Source organism: Schistocerca serialis, chromosome 8, assembly GCF_023864345.2.
Source record: "Schistocerca serialis cubense isolate TAMUIC-IGC-003099 chromosome 8, iqSchSeri2.2, whole genome shotgun sequence".
Classification (NCBI taxonomy): Eukaryota; Metazoa; Arthropoda; class Insecta; order Orthoptera; family Acrididae; genus Schistocerca; species Schistocerca serialis.
This window is the reverse complement of record NC_064645.1, coordinates 421,402,261-421,429,964: the sequence shown is the minus strand read 5'-3', so window position 1 is coordinate 421,429,964 and position 27,704 is coordinate 421,402,261. Positions and strand designations below refer to the sequence as shown.

The 27,704-nt window shown below is 46.7% G+C and overlaps 1 protein-coding gene across 1 annotated transcript in view; it reads right to left on the bottom strand.

Annotated features, from left to right (window-relative positions):
• LOC126417044 (KH domain-containing, RNA-binding, signal transduction-associated protein 2-like) overlaps positions 1-26,743 on the bottom strand; it is a 552,290-nt gene extending 525,547 nt beyond the window's left edge. The window contains exon 1 of the mRNA XM_050084935.1: positions 26,619-26,743. Within this exon, the coding sequence (XP_049940892.1) occupies positions 26,619-26,693 (75 nt within the window). The 5' untranslated portion in view covers positions 26,694-26,743. The remainder of the gene's footprint in view (positions 1-26,618) is intronic.
• Positions 26,744-27,704: the final 961 nt, after the last annotated feature.

The window sequence follows — 27,704 nt, the reverse complement described above, 5'->3', positions numbered from 1 at the left end:
AGCTTCTGTTTGTCTGACAGGTTTTGGCTGCGTTTAGACTTGGAGTGGAGCTCTCTTTGCTTTCGCAGTAGTTTCCTAACTTTGTTGTTGTACCACGGTGGGTTTTTCCCATCCCTCACAGTTTTACTCGGCACGTACCTGTCTAAAACGCATTTTACGATTGCCTTGAACTTTTTCCATAAACACTCAACATTGTCAGTGTCGGAACAGAAATTTTCGTTTTGATCTGTTAGGTAGTCTGAAATCTGCCTTCTATTACTCTTGCTAAACAGATAAACCTTCCTCCCTTTTTTTATATTCCTATTATCTTCCATATTCAGGGATGCTGCAACGGCCTTATGATCACTGATTCCCTGTTCTGTACATACAGATTCGAAAAGTTCGGGTCTGTTTGTTATCAGTAGGTCCAATATGTTACCTCCACGAGTCGGTTCTCTGTTTAATTGCTCGAGGTAATTTTCGGATAGTGCACTCAGTATAATGTCACTCGATGCTCTGTCCCTACCACCCGTCCTAAACATCTGAGTGTCCCAGTCTATATCTGGTAAATTGAAATCTCCACCTAAGACTATAACATGCTGAGAAAATTTATGTGAAATGTATTCCAAATTTTCTCTCAGTTGTTCTGCCACTAATGCTGCCGAGTCGGGAGGTCGGTAAAAGGAGCCAATTATTAACCTAGTTCGGTTGTTTAGTGTAACCTCCACCCATAATAATTCACAGGAACTATCCACTTCTACTTCACTGCAGGATAAACTACTACTAACAGCGATGAACACTCCACCACCGGTTGCATGCAATCTATCCTTTCTAAACACCGTCTGTACCTTTGTAAAAATTTCGGCAGAATTTATCTCTGGCTTAAGCCAGCTTTCTGTACCTATAACGATTTCAGCTTCGGTGCTTTCTATCAGCGCTTGAAGTTCCGGTACTTTACCAACGCAGCTTCGACAGTTGACAATTACAATACCGATTGCTGCTTGGTCCCCGCATGTCCTGACTTTGCCCCGCACCCGTTGAGGCTGTTGCCCTTTCTGTACTTGCCCAAGGCCATCTAACCTAAAAAACCGCCCAGCCCACGCCACACAACCCCTGCTACCCGTGTAGCCGCTTGTTGCGTGTAGTGGACTCCTGACCTATCCAGCGGAACCCGAAACCCCACCACCCTATGGCGCAAGTCGAGGAATCTGCAGCCCACACGGTCGCAGAACCGTCTCAGCCTCTGATTCAGACCCTCCACTCGGCTCTGTACCAAAGGTCCGCAGTCAGTCCTGTCGACGATGCTGCAGATGGTGAGCTCTGCTTTCATCCCGCTAGCGAGACTGGCAGTCTTCACCAAATCAGATAGCCGCCGGAAGCCAGAGAGGATTTCCTCCGATCCATAGCGACACACATCATTGGTGCCGACATGAGCGACCACCTGCAGATGGGTGCACCCTGTACCCTTCATGGCATCCGGAAGGACCCTTTCCACATCTGGAATGACTCCCCCCGGTATGCACACGGAGTGCACATTGGTTTTCTTCCCCTCTCTTGCTGCCATTTCCCTAAGGGGCCCCATTACGCGCCTGACGTTGGAGCTCCCAACTACCAGTAAGCCCACCCTCTGCGACTGCCCGGATCTTGCAGACTGAGAGGCAACCTCTGGAACAGGACAAGCAGCCATGTCAGGCCGAAGATCAGTATCAGCCTGAGACAGAGCCTGAAACCGGTTCGTCAGACAAACTGGAGAGGCTTTCCGTTCAGCCCTCCGGAATGCCACACCTTGAAACGACCTCCCACTCTACCACAGGTGAGGGATCAGCCTCAACGCGGGCAGTATCCCGGGCAACCACAGTCGTAGTCCGATCAGGGGATGCGTGGGACGAGCTGGCCGTCCCCGACAAACCCCCATCCCGACCCCCACAGTGATGCCCATTGGCAACAGCCTCAAGCTGTGTGACCGAAGCCAACACTGCCTGAAGCTGGGAGCGAAGGGATGCCAACTCAGCCTGCATCCGAACACAGCAGTTGCAGTCCCTATCCATGCTAAAAACAACGGTACATTTTACAACTTATAGCTCGGGTGTATTATATACTAATATGCACGCACATTTCTACGGGTAAGACGGAATTGCGTTGGCCAAATGTATACCACCAAAGTCTCCAAATATTTTACATAGGACATTCACTATGTGAGGAGGATAACGGGCAAACTGGGGACAAGATACTTTAACACAGGGGGTCAAATTTCCGGAATTAAACGAGCACATTCATTACCTTACACAATCCGAAGCTGGAAACAAAAGAATTAGTACAAATATTCAAATACCTCTCTTCCATGCGTGAACATTGAGACAGACGCACTGAGGGCACGTCTGCTCACTTACCCGTCTTCTGTAACACCCCCAGGAATATGGCGGGCGCCCGGAGTTCTTCCTGGGCCCCGGTGGAGGGGGTGGTCGAACCACTTGGCCGTGACAAACCTCTCCACCCCAAATCTTGTGACACTGGAAAGTCTTTGACTTTTACCTGCCTGTGCTGTCTCTCTGATCCCCTAGCCAGGAGTAACGTTGACACTACTATACTACAGAACTACTTTCCAACAAAGATTTGGCCACGCTTTACGGAAAGGTGTGAGGAGGATTAGGAAAGTCCATGCGCAGAGTCACATCCACGTACAAGAAATGCATAATACACGACACATATAAAAACGTATTATGAAGCCTGACACATTTCTTTCCAACCGTCCACATGGGTTCTGTTGCACCCGCGGCCGGCCGCGTCGTGTAATAAAATTGGCTGCGGAGCCGCCTCTGTTTCTATTTCCCGGTGCGAGCGAGCAGCGAAACCTGCTGCTTATAGAGCGGAAACTAATGTACCGTTTCAATGTCACTATCCTCAGACTTGTAACACTTGCTGAACTGCAGCGAGAAGGATGGAAGGTGATATAGCTCTAACGTAACAGGTGTGTCTTGAGTTTTAAAGTATTTAATACGCAACATTTGACTCGTACTCGGCCCGTTTCTGATATCTAGTAGACTTTTGGCTAAAAGAGTGTTTGCCCAAACCCAATCACCAAGAACAAATAAACGCGACTTGGATTATTTCAGGACTCTTTTTACAACGGAAGTATAATCAAACTACCGCAGTTGGATGCTAGCTGCATCCGGAAAACACAGGGAGAATACTTCGTGAGCCCCCACTGCCTGCTGCTTGAGACCTCGGCTGTGGCTTATCAGCCGGCAGCCGCTACTGTAAGACAGTTGTCAGCCCCCCCCCCCCCCCCCCCTTCCTGCCGGCCGTTCAACGGCCGGTCCCACGCCGCCTCGCCTTCGCTCGGCGATCACCGACTGCTCTAATTTGCGTAATGAGGCGCATTCAATTAGAACTTGAGGCGGAGACCGCCGGGACGTTCGACGTTTTATCTCCGTCCGCAAAGACTCTAATGCCCGCCGCAGAAGTTTTTACCTCGCAGAGTTGCAAATTATTCTCCCAAATTGTTCCATTAACCAAGATGAACTGATAAGTTTTTCTCAGGGCGAAAAAATGAAGGCGGAAGAAAGAACAGGAATACGATTTGATGCAAGCGGAATGGTTAGTCATGTAATTTTTAATAAAATGTCTCCGGTATGTCACTTGGTTAAATGGCAGAATATGTAGAAAGAATAAAATGAGGAAAATTTCTGTCTTTAAATGTCGTGCGTAAAAACGACACCCATTCTGTTCAGATTATTATCTAGCAGTCTGAAATATCAGATAAAAGCAAAAATGTGTGTGACTTCCTAAGGGACCAGACTGCAGAGGTCATCGGTTCCTACACTTACACACAACTTAAACCAACTTATCTAAGAGCAGCAAACATCCCCAAGCCCGAGGGAGGACTCGAAGCTCCGGCGGGAGGGGTCGCGCAATCCGTGCATGGCTCCTCAAACCGCGCGGCCACTCATCGTGGTACGATAAAAGCAGTTAGGGGAAAGACAACCAGTTGTTTACGATGTTCTATGCGGAAAAGAGGAATGACAGGACCATTTATTGCTTCTAAAATTCCTTTGGCGGAAAATCTATTTTTGTTCAAAAGTGGCTCTGAGCACTATGGGACTCAACTGCTGAGGTCATTAGTCCCCTAGAACTTAGAACTAGTTAAACCTAACTAACCTAAGGACATCACACACATCCATGCCCGAGGCAGGATTCGAACCTGCGACCGTAGCGGTCTCGCGGTTCCAGACTGCAGCGCCAGAACCGCGCGGCCACTTCGGCCGGCTATTCTTGTTCAGGCTTCGGTCCATCCTCTCTTGCAGTCTCACTCCAACCGTAATTTCAATAATGTTTATGTGCTGCCTCAGATTTTCTAGAGCTGTTTTTTATGTCCTTCCATTAATTATCAATATTTACATCTAAAGTATCTCACTGATGGTGCAGTAATCTCATATTTAATACCTAATGTCATCCACAGTGATTTTACAGTACTAAACCCAAGATAATAGTAATAATAATAATAATAATAATAAATACTGACATGCTCATGGAATGAGGGTAGGGGAAGCCGATGCAGGAATCCTGTACCGCCGCTCACGGCAAAGTCCTAAAAGAGATAGTTTGCCATTGCCTTGCTCCTACCTGTTATAAACTGTCAAGGAGTTATCTGTGTCGTGTGGATGACTGTGATGAATGTCTGTATAGTGTAGTGATGGATTTGTGTTGTTACAGATGAAGGGCAAGGACAGGGTGTATCCCGACGTAGGAAGATAGCCTACTGTCTAAAATTACCAAGGTGGTCACCAAGCTACACGTCCCCATCTGATGGAAGGGTCACCATGGACAGTGTCACAACCCCTCACTTCATGGGACACTGTGGAGAGGTTTGGAATTTAATCCAGGACATTCGCGCAAGGACTGAAGATCAGAAAATTTACGCCACCACGGTTCCTTTCCTTGTCGGCCAAATACTGGCAGTGACAGTTTCATATGCCACCAGGATTCGAAGCAGTGTACCTCCAGAGTCGAGGGTCAACGCACATTTGTGCGTTAGCAGCCGTACCTACGGAGGGAACCAAAGAGATTTTGAAACTTCCTGGCAGATTAAAACTGTGTGCCGGACCGAGACTCGAACTTCGGACCTTTGCCTTTCGCGGGCAAGTGCTCTACCAACTGAGCTACCCAAGCACGACTCACGCTCCGTCCTCACAGCTTTACTTCTGCCAGTACCTCGTCTCCTACCTTCCAAACTTGACAGAAGGTCTCCTGCCTTGCTCCTACCTGTTATAAACTGTCTCCTGCGGAGAGCTTTTGAACAAATGCTCATAGCTCTTAAGGTATGCATTTTAGAGCACATGTTTACTGGACTTTTTTTCCTGTTTTGGTCCATATTATCGATTCCAAATATGGAAAGCAAAGAGCTTGCAGTAGAAGAGATTTGCTTCCCAGTATCGAAGATGAAAAATTGCTTGTACCTCTTAAGGCATGCATTTTCGACCGTATGTTTCCTGAGACTATTTTGTTTCCAGTATCATGTACTTTCAGCTGTATGTGTTTACGCGATTAATTATGATACACCCTATATATTCAGGTAAAAGGTAGTACTTAATTTACCGACTTATTGGCCCTGTATTTTGGATGATAGTGAAACGTACGTGTTACTACTTTTTTGGTTTTGTGAAATATCCTACTTATCCCTATAATACGAGGGAGAAGTTTTTAATATGTTATCGGATAGCTGGTGCATTCATGATTTTGTAAGGTGCCAGTCAAACTTCTCTAGGTAATTTTTTTAAATTTGAATTTTGTATTACTTTTGCTGTAATTGCAGATTTCAGAATATCTGACCAATTTTACCCTTCTTTACATATGTGAGATAGTATGATTGTGCTGGAAACGTTGACGTGGTTGAGAATGAGTTACTGTATTTGAGTCAGACTTAGTTTCACTTGTTTTATGTCACTTTGGACTGTTTATCCACTTTCGTCCCTTCTAATTTTCGTACAGACGGTGATGACCTAGGTGTTGCTGCGTCATAAGCCGCTAACACACTCAGAAATTCGTCGATGTGGTGCCACTGCAATCTTCTTTGCTTTATATCAAGAACAGACGTACTTATCCCTGAGTACACGTTAATTTTACTGCCTACCGTATCTTTTTAATACTGCTAGTGAAAAGGTCGTTATAAAATCGCCTGGTGATTTGCAAGCAGAAGAAATACTCATAGCAATTCTACACACCACTATAAACCAATAAATACACTGCCACAAAAATTGCATCACCCTCGTGAACTATGTTCGGTGACACCAGTCTATAATACAAGCATAATGAGGGGCTATAGTGTTAATCAGATGGCTCCCAGAAGGCCTGCCTGTGCACCCTCCATTTTGACTTTGCATGCAGTAACTGTGCTCAGTTTAGAAGTGAACATTATTTGCAACATTCACTTTGGGGGAAAACCATGCCCCACCACTGAGCATGTACCGCTATTGAACAGCTTTAGCCATTCCAACGAGATCGCTTTTGCGGTTTGCAGGAACCGGGATGAACGACGGATAGCTACACATAATGGGCACCATGTATCGGAGGAGTGTCGCTGCTCTCAACGTACGTGGCACGTTCTACACCTGTGGGGCAGGTGAAGTGCAGCCGCACGTCAAGACAGACGCGTTACGCGAGCTGCGGTGGCAGAGCGAACATGATCTGGGGGCGAAATCCTGGCGCACGTAGCACCTGTTGTGTCATCAGGAACCATTGGTAACCCTCTGCTTGCAACAGGATTAAGACCAGGTGTGTTTCTGGCCACGCTATCACTGATACCCAGCCTCCGCCAAGGCTCGCTACTCTGGTGTCGTGAGAGTTGACTGGGCAGTGAATAACATGCTGTTGTCTTATGAGAGTAGTTTCTGTCTGTAAACCAATGATGAAAATGCACGTGTATGGCGTGGACCTGGGGACCTGTCTATTGAAGAGTACATTCGTCAAAGGCACACAGGTGTCATCCCAGGTTTAAAGGAGTGGGGGAGACAGAGGTATCAGTTACTACTCCCGGTCACATCTGGTGTTCCTCCAGGGCAAAATAGCCAGTATCCAGAACATTTCAGTGGTTATTATTAAAGTGCTACTGCCATATCTTCGCCAGGAAACTGATGTGCCTCTTAATCAGGACAATTAACGTTCACGTACTGTTGCTTCTACATAACGTCCTTGTCGTCTATGGACTGACTGTTTTAGGTTCCATTTCCTTTTCTTGAGAGCAGGGTCAGCCGTTGTAGAACTTCGTTCTTTTCAGTCAATTAATGCAGTATGGTGGAGTGGGCCAACGGGAATACCAACTGGATCGATATTTCCATTTGTGGCATTCACCTAGCAAGCAAGGAAACCTCCCGAAATATTTTCTCGGAACTGGAGTAGCAGAACTGTTTCAGTTTATTTCTGCGACAGTGTTGCCAACTGCCACAAAAATTATTATATACATGTACGTGCATGTCTTTGTTTTGTGTGATACCTAAATTTCGTATCAGTAAAGAAAAGTTTAATATTTTGTACTGTAGTTATTTCAGAATTCTGAGGTCATAGTACTGTATTGAGAAATAGCAGTGTGAATCGATAACAATATGAGCTGAAATCCTCAGACACCTTTTCCCGCTGGCCGCGGTGGCCGAGCGGTTCTAGGCGCTACAGTCTGGAACCGCGCGACCACTACGGTCGCAGGTCAGAATCCTCCCTCGGGCATGGGTGTGTGTAATGTCCTTAGGTTAGTTAGGTTTAAGTAGTTCTAAGTTCTAGGGGACTGATGACCTTAGAAGTTAAGTCCCATAGTGCTCAGAGCCATTTTGAACACCTTTTCCCGCTAGTAAGTGAGGGAACAGGTTGCATGTAGCAGCAGCTATATGAGCTGTTTTTGACGAACAACACGGGCTATGAACCAAAAAAATAAATCTATTTATGGGCTTCTCGTCATGGATTAATATCTCAGAGAAGACATGACCCAGACACATTAACGTGACCAACGCCTATTTTCAAGTCAATGTGTAATAATGCACTCACGGGCGGCAGTTGGCAGCACTAGCAGTGAAGGGAGCATAAAGCGTTTCATGGACGGGGAGGTGGATTGGGGCATGCGGAAAGTTGTACAGTCGTTGTCGCAATTCTAGAAACGGTGTGATTCGTCTGTCGTTGAAAATGACATTATCCTTGTCTTTCGGGTCAAGGGTGGAAGCATTTTCCATAGGCTAAATTAGTAAATTGTCCCCGTGCCTCAGGTGTTAAAGTATACCGCGCATGGCGATATCCAGCGCCGAGGCAATTGTGGACACCATTGGTCGTAATGGTGATCAAAGGCTATGGAGGCGTATACGGGTCAATAGACGTGCAGCTGCAGGTTTACTGACCGACCTAATGAAGCAAGGAACACACCAGCAGTGTCTTCTCAACGACCGCTCAGTGAATGTTGCTGAATGTGGGCCTTTGCAGCAGCACCTGGTTCATGCATCCATGCCGATTATTGTTCATCGGCGACGGAGGCTGGAATTTTCACATCAATACCGCAACTGGACGTGCACAGTGTCAGTACGTGGAGTTTTCAGATGAATCACATTTTATGCTTTACCTCCTTGAGCCCGTTATTCTGGAAGACACAATGGATCATCATAAGTATGCTTCTAGCCTTGAGGATCATGTCCACTCTAACATGCAGTTTATTTCTCGTCGGCATAGTGGTATGTACCAGGAGTAAATTCAACGTATAATATAGCTCGCAATCTACGTCCGTGGTTCGAAGAGCACCATGGCGTGTTTACCATAGCCCTTTGGCCACGCAGTTCCCCGGATTTATACTCGATCGAGAATCTGTGACACCACCTCCATCTGGCTGCCCGCACCATGGATCCCCAACCTAGAAACCTAGAGCACCTGACCACGTTACGGTAGTCGGCGAGGTTCCATATTCCCGTCCGTTCCTTTCAGGACCTTACTGACTACCTTCCTGCAGTCATTCTCTCAGTAGTCCATGCTGCAAAGGTGGATTATTAAGGCTTCGGACATCTGCTCACATTAATGTGTTCAAATGGTTCAAATGGCTCTGAACACTATGGGACTCAACTGCTGAGGTCATTAGTCCCCTAGAACTTAGAACTAGTTAAACCTAACTAACCTAAGGACATCACAAACATCCATGCCCGAGGCAGGATTCGAACCTGCGACCGTAGCGGTCTTGCGGTTCCAGACTGCAGCGCCTTTAACCGCACGGCCACTTTGGCCGGCCATTAATGTGTCTGGACAGTGTAGTATAACAGCTACGACGTTTGAACGGCAAAGAGATAGGATTACTAAATATACTGATTTTGACGCATAGCATGTGTTGTGTAATAGAAGTAAAAATGTGTGTCTCGTCGTACACATATCTCGGAAAATACACTCCTGGAAATTGAAATAAGAACACCGTGAATTCATTGTCCCAGGAAGGGGAAACTTTATTGACACATTCCTGGGGTCAGATACATCACATGATCACACTGACAGAACCACAGGCACATAGACACAGGCAACAGAGCATGCACAATGTCGGCACTAGTACAGTGTATATCCACCTTTCGCAGCAATGCAGGCTGCTATTCTCCCATGGAGACGATCGTAGAGATGCTGGATGTAGTCCTGTGGAACGGCTTGCCATGCCATTTCCACCTGGAGCCTCAGTTGGACCAGCGTTCGTGCTGGACGTCCAGACCGCGTGAGACGACGCTTCATCCAGTCCCAAACATGCTCAATGGGGGACAGATCCGGAGATCTTGCTGGCCAGGATAGTTGACTTACACCTTCTAGAGCACGTTGGGTGGCACGGGATACATGCGGACGTGCATTGTCCTGTTGGAACAGCAAGTTCCCTTGCCGGTCTAGGAATGGTACAACGATGGGTTCGATGACGGTTTGGATGTACCGTGCACTATTCAGTGTCCCCTCGACGATCACCAGTGGTGTACGGCCAGTGTAGGAGATCGCTCCCCACACCATGATGCCGGGTGTTGGCCCTGTGTGCCTCGGTCGTATGCAGTCCAGATTGTGGCGCTCACCTGCACGGCGCCAAACACGCATACGACCATCATTGGCACCAAGGCAGAAGCGACTCTCATCGCTGAAGACGACACGTCTCCATTCGTCCCTCCATTCACGCCTGTCGCGACACCACTGGAGGCGGGCTGCACGATGTTGGGGCGTGAGCGGAAGACGGCCTAACGGTGTGCGGGACCGTAGCCCAGCTTCATGGAGACGGTTGCGAATGGTCCTCGCCGATACCCCAGGAGCAACAGTGTCCCTAATTTGCTGGGAAGTGGCGGTGCGGTCCCCTACGGCACTGCGTAGGATCCTACGGTCTTGGCGTGCATCCGTGCGTCGCTGCGGTCCGGTCCCAGGTCGACGGGCACGTGCACCTTCCGCCGACCACTGGCGACAACATCGATGTACTGTGGAGACCTCACGCCCCACGTGTTGAGCAATTCGGCGGTACGTCCACCCGGCCTCCCGCATGCCCACTATACGCCCTCGCTCAAAGTCCGTCAACTGCACATACGGTTCACGTCCACGCTGTCGCGGCATGCTACCAGTGTTAAAGACTGCGATGGAGTTCTGTATGCCACGGCAAACTGGCTGACACTGACGGCGGCGGTGCACAAATGCTGCGCAGCTAGCGCCATTCGACGGCCAACACCGCGGTTCCTGGTGTGTCCGCTGTGGCGTGCGTGTGATCATTGCTTGTACAGCCCTCTCGCAGTGTCCGGAGCAAGTATGGTGGGTCTGACACACCGGTGTCAATGTGTTCTTTTTTCCATTTCCAGGAGTGTAGCATGAAAGCTTCGACGTATGAGCGGTGAAGAGATAGGTTTGCTAATTGTAGTGAAGTACATTCTCTGTGCGAAGTACGCTTGTTTTAAGTCGTCGACTTCAGGTACATTAGCTAACAGGAAGATTGTAAGTAATGCATATTATACTACAACGTTATACAGGTGGTCGTACCAACAGCATCACTACTGTTGCAGTTTCTAATAGGGACCAAGCAGACGGCTGCTGTGGCCGAGCAGTTCTAGGCGCTTCAGTCCGGAACCGCGCTGCTTTTACGGTCGCAGGTTCGAATCCTGCCTCGGGCATGGATGTGTGTGACGTCATAGGTTAGTTGGGTTCAAGTAGTTCTAAGTCTAGGGGACTGATGACCTCAGATGTTAAGTCCCATAGTGCTTAGAGACATTTGAACTTAGGTTTAAGTAGTTCTAAGTCTAGGTGATTGAAGACCTCAGCTGTAAATTCCCTTAGTGCTCAGAGACATCTGAACTTAGGTTTAAGTAGTTCCAAGTCTAGGGAATTGAAGACCTCAGATGTTAAGTCCCATAGTGCTTAGAGCCATCTGAACCCTTTAGGGACCAAGCTGTCGCAGGAGGGGTTGGTTTGGGAAGGGGCGATGGAGACACGTTTCTTCCAGACAGCTATTCCAAGCCTAGGGGATTGATGACCTCAGATGTTAAGTCCCATAGTTCTTATAGCCATCTGAACCCATTAGGGACCAAGCTGTCGCAGGATGGTTTGGGTCGGGAAGGAGAGATGGAGACACGTTTCTTTCCAGACAGCTATGTGTTTTTTCATTGGATATTCTGTCAGTGAGCTCTTCTCTCGTAATCTGTTGGAAAAACAGATTCAGATAACAAATAATAACTATTTTAACTGAACTCACATGTCCGTCTACGATCTATCATTTCCCTTACAAGTGTGACATAGCAAATACTTCCAGATGTTTTAAGTCACTGTTAGTAATTACTCACACCGAAAGTAATTTTACTGCTAATATACTGCGAGCGCTTTCATTTGTCGTAGCTTTTATATTTGCGGTGTTCACTTGTGTGACATATCCTGAAAATTTCTGAAGTGATACTTAATTTCCTACGTCACGTCTTCTTTGCCCTTTACTACGTATTTAAAGGTGTGCTTACAGTCTTCTCTGTTTGTATGTTTAAACAAAGGTCTCGTGGGCGTTTGTGGTATTTTGCGCTATTTATCTGTGATAAATGCATGACGAATTTCACCGTTAAGCTAACTGGCTTTGACCAGCCAGGAAATAGTAGGAATGTACTCATTGGTGAAGAACTGCGAGAGTAGTTAATTTTGACACATACGTTAGGCTGTATAGTCCGTTTATATATCCGACCTCGCCCTACTGTATTATTCCAAAGCCAATGTGGGGACTTCCTGACATTTAGCGCGTACTATTAATGGTTATAGTCGAAATGTGTTTAATTTGTGGATTCTTGGGGAAGTAATTTCTTTGTTTCTTATAATTCTAAATGTTATTTATTTCAAGATTGCGTACAAGCACGCTTATGCTCATTCCTGTACTCATGCGTCAGATTGCCACTCCTTTTTCTGTCCCATTTTGCCTTGATTTGAAGGATCATTTTTCTGTGAGTAAACGTTCACGTGAACACAGCCATTTGTAGTAAAAGTAGCATTAGAGGGGATCCTGCTTCACTAGACTATAAGATGAACTTCAGTATAGTCACAGAAACTCAAATGGTTCAAATGGCTCTGAGCACTATGGGACTCAACATCTCAGGTCATAAGTCCCCTAGAACTTAGAACTACTTAAACCTAACTAACCTAAGGACGTCACACACACCCATGCCCGAGGCAGGATTCGAACCTGCGACTGTAGCACTCCCGCGGCTCCGGACTGCAGTGCCAGAACCGCACGGCCACCGCGGGCGGCACAGAAACGCACACAACAATCAGTTACACTAGCTTTTGCACGGAGAACCGGAAGGTTTAGACTCCACGATAAATCCCGGTTAATTTGAAACCAATAACGGATCTCTTAACAGTAGATGCCAATCTTGCTGTTCCACGTCGGATGCGTATCTAAATTGTATTATTACTGGAACTCATGTCTAGTTACTGATTGTAATTATTATCACAGTAGGACTTATCGCTATGTTGTATGTGAGGCGTTAAAATCGTCTGAAGTGATCAAACAACCTAATGAGATAGCGCATTAGCTATCGTGGCGCTGCGTAGGGGCTCGTTTTTGATGACCTTCCGATCCCCTCAGCCAGTCTGCATGTTCTTCGATTCTCCGGCGTCAGCTCGTCCAATTTCGCGTCGGTGTCGCGGCCAAAGCTCATTTCCACGGCGACCCTTGGGCCGGATACTCGAACGTAAACCTGGTTTGGCGTGAGTCCCGACTACAACGGAAATCTAATTTCGCTCCGACATTGAAATAATGGAGGCATCATTCTCGAGATTTGGTTGCCAAATTCGACGTGAGGCCGCTCCATTGTGTTTCTGCGCGCACGCGCGCGCGCGTGTGTGTGTGTGTGTGTGTGTGTGTATGTGTGTGTGCGTGAGAGAGAGAGAGAGAGAGAGAGAGAGAGAGAGCGGGAGAGGGAGAGGGAGAGAGAGAGAGAGAGAGAGAGAGGGAAGGAGGGAGAGGAGAATGCGAGACCTTAAGGGTGTACAAATTGTGCAGGATATAAGGGTGCTCAATTTTCCGCTTAGGCTTCGCTTTAAACGGAAGCCGTTCAACGCAGTACCATTTTCTGCACTCAACGACGGACTGAGGCGGAAAGAGACATTATATTGTACCACCACTTGCCTTACCTACCGACGTTGCGTTAACGTTTATTTTTAAATGTTAGTCCTTAGTTTCTACACGTTCAGCCACCTTCGTTCACATAGTTTTATAAGCGAAGGAATTGGTAAGGGCCTCCCCCCCCCCCCCAATAAGTTCATTCGCTAAATGTAGGATTTCCTTATCTGAAAAATGTAATCGAGACTAGATACACAGGCGACAAAAGTTTTGGGATAACTCCGAATATCGCGTCGGACCTCCTTTCTCCCGGCATATGCAGCAACTCGACGTAGCATGGACACAAGAAGTCGTTGCAACCTCCTTTCTGATACAGTGAGCCATGCTGCCTCCATGGCCACCTATAATTGCGAAATTGTCGCCGGTACAGGGTTTTCTGCCGGAATTGATCTCTCTGTAATGTATCATAAATATGCGATGGAATTCAGGCCATATGTTGTGGGTGGTCAAATAATTCGCTCATTACCCATAATGTTCTTCAAACCAATCGCGAACAGTTGTGGCGTGCTGACCCGGCCGCGGTGGCCGAGCGGTTCTAGGCGCTTCAGTGCGGAACCGCGTGACATGCTACGGTCGAAGGTTCGAATCCTGCCTCGGGAATGGATGTGTGTGATGTCCTTAGGTTAGTTAGGTTTAAGTGGTTCTAAGTTGTAGGGGCTGATAACCTCAGATGTTAAGACCTATAGTACTCAGAGCCATTTGAACCATTTGTGGCACGGTGACATGGCACATTGTCATCCAAAAATTTTCTATCGTTGCTGGGGAACATGAAGTTCATGAATAGCTGTAAATAACCTCCAGGTAGCTGATAATAGCGATTGGCAGTCAATGAATCGTTCACAATGGACCTGAGAACCCAGTTCATTCCATGTAAATGCGGCCCACACCATTTGGGACCACGACAACCAGCTCGCACAGTGCATTGTTGACAACTTGGATCCATGGCTCCGTGGGGTCTACACTACACTCGAACTCTGGCGTCAGTTCTTACCAAATGAAATCGGGACTCATCTGACCACGCCACTGTTTTACATCGTCCATGGTCCAAGCGATATGGTCACGACCCTCAGGGGAGGCGCTACAGCCGCCGACGTGCTGTTAGCAAAGGCTCTAGCGTCAGTCGTCTGTTGCCGTTGCCCATTGTTGCCAAATCGCTCCGCACTGTCCTAACGGACACGTTCGGCGTACCGTATGTTGCAGATTTCATACAGAACTGCTTGTCTGTTTGGACTGACAACCCTACGCAAACTTAACTGCTCTCGGTCGGTGAGGAAAGGCCGTCGGCCACTGAGTTGTGTGTAGCGAGAGGTAATGCCTGAAATGTGGTATTCTCGGCACACTCCTGACACTGTGGATCTCACAATATTGAATTCCTGAACCATTTGCGAAATGGAATGTCCCCTGCGACTAGGTCCAATTACCACTCCGCGTTCAAAGTCTCTTAATTCCCGTTGTAGCCACGCGGTTAGGGGGGTCATATCAAGGAGAGCGCAGCCCCTCCCGCCCGAGGTTCGAGTCCTCCCTCGGGCATGGGTGTGTGCGTTCTTCTTACATAAGTTAGTTTAAGTAGTGTTAAAGTCTAGGGAGTGATGACATCAGCAGTTTGGTCACTTAGGAATTCAGACACATCTGAGCATTTGATATGAATTCCCGTTGTGCGTCAATAATAACGTGGGAACCTTTGTGCATGAATCACCTAAGCACAAATGTCAGCTTGTCTAATGCACTACCCCTCTGCAAACTTGTGTACGCGATATTACCGCCATCTGTATAAGTGCATATCGCTATCTCGTACATTTGTCACCTCAGTGGTCGGCCGCTGTGGCAGAGGGGTTCTAGGTGCTTCAGTCCGGAACCGCGCTGCTGCTGCTACGGTTGCAGGTTCCAATCCTACCTCCGGCGTGGATGTGTGTGATGTCCATAGGTTAGTTAGGTTTAAGTAGTTCTAAGACTAGGTGACTCATTACCTCAGATGCTAAGTCCCATAGTGCTTAGAGCCATTTGAACGATTTCACCTCAGTGTCTATCGGTCGAATAATAATGCACTCTACGGCGTCGTGCTATACTAACAAAAGAAAGAATTGCTAAAACCAGCAGGGTATAGATATTTCTCTCATCTATGTTGTACAGGCTTAAGGTGCTATGGAACCCGTCTTGCCAGGAACTATGGAATTACTGATCGAGTAGGCATATCCACGGCCAATTACCTATTGCACAACTCCTCAAACAGTGTGTGGAGCGAAGTGCAAACAGTCACATAATATTATAATACTTGTCTCTTGCAGATAACGTACAAAATTATTTTGGTCTTCTAAAGTTTCGTTAGAAGTTCTTAGTTATCAGAATCGGTACAATGTGAAAAAGATCTTGAGTGATTTATGACATGTAATATTTTACCGAAACGTGACAAAACTCACCACCGCAAGTAGCTCCGTTAGTGCTACAAAATAATTCCATTACAACACGTGTCATAATACAGCACAAAAACTTAGCATCCCACGATCATTATTTGAATGCGGCAAAATGAACCTAAATTAAACTTGAGTGCTATAAACATCAACTGTCGAAGACATATTACTAAGCATCTACTTTGTCACGGCAGATCTAAAAGCACAGTTGCAAACAGGCTTTCATACTGATTGAAAATGACGCTTCACAGTGCTAAAGCCATACCATAATTCCGCTGCAAATGGATGATAACGTATAAGCCATATTGCCTCATTAATTTAAAAAAATCCTGAAATTTAATCGGCATCAAAAATTCTAGTACACTAAAAAAAAAAAAAAAAAGACATCAGGAAGTAATTATCCGAATGGACGGAAATCAGTAAACGCCGTGTAGATGTACAGACAAACAAACGATCACAATTTCAGAAAAGTTAGATGACTTATTCAACGGAAAGGGCTTCACAAATTGAGAAAGTCAGTAACGCGTTGGTTTACCTCTAACCGTTGTGCAAGCAATTATTCGGTTTAGCATTAACTGAGGCTGTCCGGGGCGCCTCCAGACACGTGTTCACCAGTCATCGCTGCTACGTTCGAGGCAGCACTCATTACTGAAGACAGTTCTGCTCCTGTCAATGGCATTCCAATCAGCAAACGTCTCTAGAGACGTCACAGACAGTGATGGGATGCCAAACTTACCGTCACTCGCCATACGGCCCGACAACCGGGCGTGATGATCTGGTGAGCCACTTCATTTCATAGCAGAACCCCTTTAGATCTCATCAGCGGCCTCTTATAGCATAGCGGTACGCCAGCAATATTCTACGCCCAGTTTCGCTGGGCTCATTGCTAGCCATCCTGGGCTTACATTTCAGCAAGATAACGTCCGCCAGTAGACTGTACGAGTTTTTATTGCCTACCTTAGTGCCTTCCAAACCCCAACTTGCCCAGCAAGGTAACCGGATGTCTGCGAATTCTGATCATTTCGAGCCTCATGGGAAGGGCCCTCCAACCAGTTCGGGATTTTGACGATCGGAAGCGCTATTTGAACAGAATTTGGCACGATATCCCTCAGTAGATTTCAACAACACTATCAATCGATGCCAAGCCCTATATCTGCATAAATAATGACCGAAGGTGGATAAATTTGTTAACGACTTGCTCAGTTTGTGAAGCTGTTTCTGCTGAAAAAATCATCCAATTTTTTCTGAAATTGTAATCATTTGTTCGACTGTACATGTCCGCCCATTCCGATACTTCCTTTGTGGTGCGTTGTTTTGTTTGGCTTCGAATGCATATTCCCGTATTTCACAGGGTAGGCAAAATAAAGCTGACTTGGAAAATACTTCCAGTATGACTGACACTGGGTTGACTCTTGATGCCGGCCGTTGTGGCCGAACGGTTATAGGCGCTTCAGTCCGGAACCGCGCGACTGCTACGGTCGCAGGTTCGAATCGTGCCTCGGGCATGGATGTGTGTGATGTCCTTAGGTTAGTTAGGCTTAAGTAGTTCTAAGTCTAGGGGACTGATGACCTCAGATATTAAGTCCCATAGTGTTCAAGCCATTTGAACCATTTTTTAATCTCGATGCCGCAAATGACCACCGTTGGCATCGATACAGTTACGTATTTGCACTGCAGGCTTTGTTGGAGGTTTTGGCAAAACCATCTCAGTCTTACACTCTTACGCAAATTGTTCCGCACACGTTTTACACGAAATGTACTTTGCAGAACTCGACAATGAATATGAACTGCTATCTTATGTTGCATTCAACTGGTTTCACTCAGACGTAATGACCCAGCAAAGTACTCACGACGGAAGATACGGGAGATGCACATGCGCATACATATCAAAGAAGCCGATTGGTTCATCGAAACCACAGTTTTCCTATGATTTTGTGACTGGCTGCTTTCCCGTTCGTTACGAAGGGTGAGTTCCGTGCCAGTATTACAAGTATTTTCTCGGCAGTTTTATTAAATCCACCGCGTATTTATTCTTTCTTCTGATACACTTCATTGTAATCTACCTTCCATCATTTTCGAATGTTTTCGATACTCCATTAGGACCATAATGAAATGATGAGCTTACATATAAAAACACATCAATTTCAACATCTCCTCACGATGCTACTTCACCACAGCTACCGATTTTTATTTCTTGTTTGTGTATAGCAGTGTCTTGTATGACTCCAGATCGAAGGTAATGTAATTATTGTGAAATTTTATGCTAGCCAGTACTCTGATTATAATTACACTGTCTATAATTACACTTGAAAACAGTCCTGAGTGTCTACCATTCAGTCGGTCTGCATAGTTCCATCGTTCAAGCAGACGTGGAACAGCGGTTACTGATAAAAAATAAGGAAAACGAATCAACACAGCCCTGTCGCCTATGAAATTTATTTCAAACGACTCGTTTCGGTGTAACACTTACGCCTTCTTCAGGCCCACTATAAAGCACAATTGTGCTTTCGTTCTTTGGCCCATTTGTCGTACACCGCGTGCAATACTAGTTGTGGATTGTATATATCAGGCGTGTATACGTGTTCTCCCCACTCTCAACATATGTCTTAGAGTATTCACTCCTGATGTATGCGGTCCACGACAACTAGCATCACGTGAGTTCTAAGACAGATGGGCCAAAGAGTGAAAGTACTGTTCTGGTTTATAGTGAACTTAAAAGTTGCGTGAGTGCTGCACCGAAACTAGTCGTTTGAAATAAATTTCTTTGGCGACTGGCCTGCGGTGGGTCGTTCTCTTTATTCATTCAGCCTATTGGTTATACACTCCTGGAAATGGAAAAAAGAACACATTGACTCCGGTGTGTCAGACCCACCATACTTGCTCCGGACACTGCGAGAGGGCTGTACAAGCAATGATCACACGCAAGGCACAGCGGACACACCAGGAACCGCGGTGTTGGCCGTCGAATGGCGCTAGTTGCGCAGCATTTGTGCACCGCCGCCGTCAGTGTCAGCCAGTTTGCCGTGGCATACGGAGCTCCATCGCAGTCTTTAACACTGGTAGCATGCCGCGACAGCGTGGACGTGAACCGTATGTGCAGTTGAGGGACTTTGAGCGAGGGCGTATAGTGGGCATGCGGGAGGCCGGGTGGACGTACCGCCGAATTGCTCAACACGTGGGGCGTGAGGTCTCCACAGTACATCGATGTTGTCGCCAGTGGTCGGCGGAAGGTGCACGTGCCCGTCGACCTGGGACCGGACCGCAGCGACGCACGGATGCACGCCAAGACCGTAGGATCCTACGCAGTGCCGTAGGGGACCGCACCGCCACTTCCCAGCAAATTAGGGACACTGTTGCTCCTGGGGTATCGGCGAGGACCATTCGCAACCGTCTCCATGAAGCTGGGCTACGGTCCCGCACACCGTTAGGCCGTCTTCCGCTCACGCCCCAACATCGTGCAGCCCGCCTCCAGTGGTGTCGCGACAGGCGTGAATGGAGGGACGAATGGAGACGTGTCGTCTTCAGCGATGAGAGTCGCTTCTGCCTTGGTGCCAGTGATGGTCGTATGTGTGTTTGGCGCCGTGCAGGTGAGCGCCACAATCAGGACTGCATACGACTGAGGCACACAGGGCCAACACCCGGCATCATGGTGTGGGGAGCGATCTCCGACACTGGCCGTACACCACTGGTGATCGTCGAGGGGACACTGAATAGTGCACGGTACATCCAAACCGTCATCGAACCCATCGTTCTACCATTCCTAGACCAGCAAGGGAACTTGCTGTTCCAACAGGACAATGCACGTCCGCATGTATCCCGTGCCACCCAACGTGCTCTAGAAGGTGTAAGTCAACTACCCTGGCCAGCAAGATCTCCGGATCTGTCCCCCATTGAGCATGTTTGGGACTGGATGAAGCGTCGTCTCACGCGGTCTGCACGTCCAGCACGAACGCTGGTCCAACTGAGGCGCCAGGTGGAAATGGCATGGCAAGCCGTTCCACAGGACTACATCCAGCATCTCTACGATCGTCTCCATGGGAGAATAGCAGCCTGCATTGCTGCGAAAGGTGGATATACACTGTACTAGTGCCGACATTGTGCATGCTCTGTTGCCTGTGTCTATGTGCCTGTGGTTCTGTCAGTGTGATCATGTGATGTATCTGACCCCAGGAATGTGTCAATAAAGTTTCCCCTTCCTGGGACAATGAATTCACGGTGCTCTTATTTCAATTTCCAGGAGTGTATTTATACTTAACAAATCAGTAATGAATTAAGGAGGTTGTTTAACAATTTGTCATTCTTTCGGCACTCACGTTGTAAGAAGTGTGTCAGAATTCTCCATTACATGGATTAAATATTACATTGAGTATCGCAAACAATACAGCCAACTTAAGGCACTTTTTGCACTTTGTAAGATTCTGCGATTCTCTATGGAAATAAATAAGCACTGAGATATCGATAGTAACAATCTGAGGGCGAAACATGGGAGCGCGATTATAAGCATTGTTGTGAGACGAGGTCTACCTGCGAGGGTAAAATTTCCGTAGTGTTGGTCGAGATCTCGGAAAGACGAGCTAGCCGCTGTGCCCGAGCGGTTCTAGGCGTTTCAGTCTGGAACCGCGTGACCGCTACGGTCGCAGGTTCGAATCCTGCCTTGGGCATGGATATGTGCGGTGTTCTTAGGTTAGTTAGGTCTATCAGCTGCTGACCCTCGAATCATGAAACGACGCGACGCATCATGTTTCGATTCATGAGGGTAGGGTCAGCAACTGATAAAAAAAGGGGCCCCCGGGGTCCCAAGGTCGCGATGGCGGCGGTCCCTGTCCCGCTGAGATAATTTGTCCTTTTAGGACAATTATCTGGGCAAGCACCCACGCCAGCAAAAGGTTGACCGACACGTGTTGATAACAGGAGCTGTTTTAACCGGCTGTACTCGAATTTTAGTACATAAGGGGGGTGATTTGGAGCACAGCACATGTCCTCTGAACCGATAACGTCGACATCTACGAGCAGCAGCAGCAAGTTTGTGTGTGTAACCTTCTTACAAGATTTATACTGTAATCTTCGACTGTCAAGGCTTCAAGACATGTGCGAATGAATTTGTTCCTAAGGACTTAGCATTCCAAATGCTGTGCGATGATGGAACAGTGTTTGCCTCTGGAAGTTACATTCATCAATGTACAACACCGTATTACGAACTTGATATCGAATCACCAAAATGGTTGGCAGAGAACCATCACTACTACAACATTAATTCAGTTGGAGTCTCGCTGGATAGTGCATTAAACTCCATCAAATCAGTGGTACAAACAAACTAGGGGACTGATGACCTCAGTTGTTATGTCCCATAATGCTCAGAGCCATTTGAACCATTTGAACAAAAGACGTGTCACAGCTGCCCTGACGTCGGTGATCTTACCACACTCAAGCCCTGATTTATTTATATGGCCAGGAGAGATTTAGATGGCTTAACTACGCTTGAAGTTGGAGTTCAAGGTAAAATTCGCAAGCATAGCGTAAAGCGCAACTGCACGGTTAGGCTCGTGATTGTTAGACCGAGTTTGCAATAATCGCATGTTTTGCTTGTCAGTTTAAGAAACCGTCTTATCGCCAAAATAATAGTAATTATTCTCCACATCTATTTCATAAATATGCTGTGGTTATGAAATGTTTGTGTAACTTTGAATTTGATATAATTTGTTAATCTGGCACTCAGCCAGTATTGATACTCATAAGCTCATTGTCAGGCATTTCGCCATTATTCATAATTGTCATGATGATTTCTCAAGTTTTTAAATAGACTTAATTTATGAAATCCCTTCTTATAAACGATTTCGTAGTTAACAGGACCCATCCTGACTCCTTTTTATCAAATTCATTCTTAGTAACAATAAACTTTAACCGCTGCCGCTGCATGCCGCTGCGAATTACTGTAAACCACTTTGGAAAACACAGTCATATAAAGAAGTGAGTGTAAAACTGAGAGCCAAAGCAGAGACACTGACATAGCACAAAATGCCACATCCAGTGAATTCCGTTTCAGAAGCCAGATTCTGTATCACTTATAAATTCTTACTCAAATACGCTGTCAGATAGCTTATCTAAATGTTAGCTTTACGTTTTTCATGCAACGATCTGTTGGGGGCTTAAATGACCGTGAAACTGACTAATACAACACGCACACTCTGTTAAGAAGGTTAGATTCCGATTACGTATAGTTCAGGTTGCTTATCGAATCCATTTTCACAGACGAACATTGACTTTATTCGTGGTAGGTACGTTACAACGTCCCAGAAATAATTTATGTGGAAACTGTGCTTTATTCGTGCAAGAATAGAAGATACTTTATCTTCATAATGCAGTATTTGCTGTGTCGCAGTGGGTATGGATCTGTCTTGAACACTGTGGTGTGTTCATACTTCACACCGTCTCTGGCTGTCCTTTCCAGCAGCCATTGAAACTCCCCTATTTCGTCTTCCACGTTGGAATTTCGCCCCTTCCCCATCGTAAACGTAAGTTTCCTGTGCGCCAGAAGCGTCCTACAGCGCCGCCTTTCATGTGTTCCTGTCACTTTGACGACTCGGAGCTCCGTTGCCGTATAGCCCCTCTCGACGTTTGCACACACACACACACACACACACACACACACACACACACACACACACACACACGCAGTGGAGGGGTGTCTTCTGCAGACGGCGGCTCTTTCACTATGCGCCAGAGCACGTGGCTAATTAGCTCCACATAGTCTTTTGTATATAACAGGCAGACAGCATGGAACCACGTGGAGCTAGGTATCTGTGGAGTGACGATCGTTTCGTTGTTAAGTATACTAACGGGGCCGTCAGCATCAGTCCGTGATCGAACAATCTCAGCCGCACATGAGAATAACAGCAGCTATCAAGATAGTTAAAAGTTTGTTTGTGTGAACGTCTCAGGCTTAGAGACAATGAACTGGGAACTCAAACTCTGAAATACGTCCATTCTCAAAATTCAAATGTCGAAAGAAATCGCCTTTTCTTAGGAAATGTATAAAATGGATCAAATGGCTCTGAGCACTATGGGACTCAACATCTTAGGTCATAAGTCCCCTATAACTTAGAACTACTTAAACCTAACTAACCTAAGGACATCACACACACCCATGCCCGAGGCAGGATTCGAACCTGCGACCGTAGCAGCCTTGCGGCTCCGGACTGCAGCGCCAGAACCGCACGGCCACCGCGGCCGGCGAGGAAATGTATAGATGATAACAATAGAATAATTACTGGAGAAACACAGTGTCAATAACATGTGTACTTTTATTCACTGGTTACGTAAAATCATTCGTCTGAATGTACATTGGAAGACGTTCCGATGGGGAAACAGAGGATTCAGGCGATGTTAAAAGAAATAATGAAAATACGTGCCATCGCTCCTGCTTGTCAATAACAGGGATTACTGACTTGAATGTTACTAATAACGGTTCAATGCTTGGGTACAGTTAACCGGAAGAAGTATTCTTATCATTTACGTTAGTATTGTGCATATCAACGACATTAATGATTGGAATACATCCAGTAAACAAAAAAATGTTTCAAATGGCTCTGAGCACTATGGGACTCAACTGCTGTGGTCATAAGTCCCTTAGAACTTAGAACTACTTAAACCTAACCAACCTAAGGACATCACACACATCCATGCCCGAGGCAGGATTCGAACCTGCGACCGTAGCGGTCGTGCGGTTCCAGACTGTAGCGCCCGTAACCGCTCGGCCACTCCGGCCGGCATCATCCAGTAAACAACTGAAGACTATGTTTCAAGTACAACTCTGAGATGAAAGTGTGACATAGGGCCCTAATATGTACAACCAGTATTAACACATGCATTAAGTATTACCATACGTTCCCCCAAAAGCATACGTACACATTAGGCTATTGCTCTAGTTAAAAAATTATCTGAGCCTACATTAAAAATACCAGTAATTTTCTTTATGCCCCGCATTTCATTTATACAACTCATATAAAAAAAAAAAGATTTTCCATCACCATGGTTCCCAGAACTCCTCAAGATAGATGTTGACTGCGGATATTGTATCACAGACACAGTCCCTTTCACTGTTCAGATATGTCACTAAAATCCGCCCAAAGAGGTAAACAACCATGCATGAGCAGCGGCTATTAGACGGAGGGGATCCGACAGCCGATCATTTCCAGTCATTTCAACAGGAAGGAGGTACATGAATCGTGTTATCTGTAGTTCACCCATGCCTAGACGGTCAGTGCCGTGGTTGGATCGCGTCCGCATATTTACTTTGTGCCAGGAAGGGCTCTCAACAAGGGGAGTGTCCAGGCGTCTCGGAGAGAACGAAAGCGATGTTTTTCGGACATGGAGGAGACTCAGAGAGACAGGAACTGTCTGTGACATGCCTTGCTCAGGCCGCCCAAGGCATACTACTGCAGTTGATGACCGCTACCTACGGATTATGGCTCGGAAGAACCCTGAAAGCAACGCCACCATGTTGAATAATGCTTTTCGTGCAGCCACATGACGCAAACTGTCCGCGATAGGGTGCATGATGCACAACTTCACTCCCGACGTCCACGGTGAGGTCCATCTTTGGAACCACGACACCATGCAGTCCGGTACAGATGGGTCCAACAACTTGCCGAATGGACCGCTCAGGAATGGCATCACGTTCTCTTCACCGATGCGTGTAGCACATGTCTTCAACCAGACAATCGTCGGAGACTCGTCTGGAGGCAACCCGGTCAGACTGAACACATTACATCTACATCTACATCTACATCTACATTTATACTCCGCAAGCCACTCGACGATGTGTGGCGGAGGGCACTTTACGTGCCACTGTCATTACCTCCCTTTTCTGTTCCAGTCGCGTGTGGTTCGTTGGAACAACGACTGCCGGAAAGCCTCCATGCGCGCTCAAAACTCTCTAATTTTACATTCGTGATCTCCTCGAGAGGTATAAGTAGGGGGAAGCAATATATTCGATACCTCATCCAGAAACGCACCCTCTCGAGATCTGGACAGCAGAGCACTCGTCTTGCAGAGTCTGCCACTTGAGTTTGCTAAACATCTCCGTAACGCTATCACGCTTACCAAATAACCCTGTGACGAAACGCGCCGCTCTTCTCTGGATCATCTCTATCTCCTCTGTCAACCCGACCTGGTACGGATCCCACACTGATGAGCAATACTCAAGTATAGGTCGAACGAGTGTTTTGTAAGCCACCTCCTTTCCTGATGGACTACATTTTCTAAGGACTCTCCCATTGAATCTCAACCTGGCACCCGCCTTACCAACAATAATTTTATATGATCATTCGACTTCAAATCGTTCCGTAAGCATACTTCCAGATATTTTACAGAAGTAACTGCTACCAGTGTTTGTTCCTCTCTCATATAATCATACAATAAAGTATCCTTCCTTCTATGTATTAGAAATACATTACATTTGTCTATATTAAGGGTCAGTTGCGACTCCCTGCACCAAGTGCCTACCCGCTGCAGATCTTCCTGCATTTCGCTGCAATTTTCTAATGCTGCAACTTCTCTGTGTACTACAGCATAATCCGCGAAAAGCCGCATGGAAATTCTGACACTGTCTACTAGATCATTTATATATATTGTGAAAAGCGATGTTTCCATAATACTCCCCTGTGGCATGCCAGAGGTTACTTTAACGTTTGTAGACTTCTCTCCATTGAGAACAGCATGCTGTGTTCTGTTTGCTAAAAACTCTTCAATCCAGCTGGTCTGATATTCTGTAGGCTCTTACTTTGTTTATCAGGCGACAGTAGACACACTGACCAGCGAGTACAGCAAGGTGAAGGTTCCCTGCTGTTATTATTTTGTAAGAGCAGAAACACTTTTTTGTCATGTATTTTACACAGGCGCACTGCGTTATCCGCCATGTTGTCGACTGACAGTTTTGTTGTGCTCTTACAAAAAAGAAGAAAGGCCAAGAAAAAACAAGGAGAGGAGAATGTAAGTAAAATGAACAACTGGTAGTGCGTAACTTTAAACTCGCGAAATTGAAGTAAATGATTGGAATCGTTGCTATTGCAGAGGCCAGCTGCAGCATCCAAACTGCTGTCGATATTTTACCACTGTAGAAACTGAAGATACATCTAATTTGCCCGCTAAAGATGGGTGCAAACCCGAAATACTTATTGCCATGAATAAAATGCATTTAAAAAAGTGGCTAGTCGCTGTATTTTTATAGTAAAATATCATTATTTACGGCCACGGAGCTCAACAGTCCAAATAAATTGGACAAATTGATATTTAGCTTTATCATCACTGACTATGGAATTACGTAGGAAATCGCTTGTGCTTCTTTTAATCGGAAGAGATCCACACTTCAGCTTTCCAAACGTTCACTTAGATCATTTTCTCGAGCAATATCACTTGTGTCACTTGTAATCTTCGTTATTTGATCAGGGTGTACTACCTAGAAAGACATAAATGTGGCAGTAGGAGAGCTGGTGCTCTCTGAGAAGGAAATGGCGACATCAGCCCGAGGTGAGCAGAGACAGGCTAGTTCGTGGTTTGCGCGCGCCGGTGTCGCAAGCTGCCCTGGAGTGGGCGCAGTGTAATGTCAGGCGGAGTGCGTCACTGACCTTTGGGTGGTCCCGGACGGGCACGACGACTCGCACCGTCACCTTGATGGGCTTGTCGCGCGTGATGTCCACCATGCGGCGCTGCTCGCCGTCGGAGGCGCGGCGGCCTGCCGAAGGCGCCGCGGCGCCCGCCACCGCCCCCGCAGCAGCCACGGCGGCCGGCGCCGCCCCCACGCCGCCTCCAGTGCACCCGTTCACGCCTTTGGTGCCTTCGGACGGGTGATGTCCGCCGTCACCTGCAGGATAACGGTCACGTGAATAGACACCACACATAGTTACGCACTCGCGAGTGCGACAATTACAGTTTAAAGAACAGTTGGTGATAAAGACCGTGAACTTCGAGCAAACACAGTGGAAGTGATACTGCATTATTTCCTTATCTGTGTAACTGTTTATTTATTGTTATTTGTCCTGACCGGTACAAAGCATATCAAAGATATTACAAAATCATAAAGACGAACAACACATGCAAACGAAATTACAGTGAAATGAACACCCTTAGCTGCTTACAGGCGTTGACATACGTCAACGGGGACAGATGAAAAAATGTGTGCCCCGACCGGGACTCGAACCCGGGACCTCCTGCTTATATGGCAGACGCTCTATCAATCATTTTTTTCTTTTTTTTTTAAATCTCATTTTGTTTGCTTTCGTTCGTTATATCTGCTCGGGGCGGACGTCGTAACACACCTGTTTTAGTTCGTTGTTGATGGGTGAACTCAGTTTTTTTATTACAGGGGGCAGCTAACCCTCTGACCAAACACCCTGAGGTGCCGTGCCGGCATCCATCTGAGCCACCGAGGACACAGAGGATGGCGCGACTGCAGGAATTTATCTCTGGCACGCCTCCCGCGAAACTCACGTTCTCCACGTATTGTTCCACACTACATTCGTAGTGCCCCCGCCCATTATACTCATTACTCGCGGCGCGTTGCCGATTCCCGTAAGAGTTCGGGCACTGTTTGTGCATTCGCACAGAAGAAGAAGATAGTCAAGTGGCCGATGAGCCTTACATATATGCAAACGGTACTACAACAAGTATTCACAGGAGTAATGGCAATAATGATAATAGACACTAATAATGAT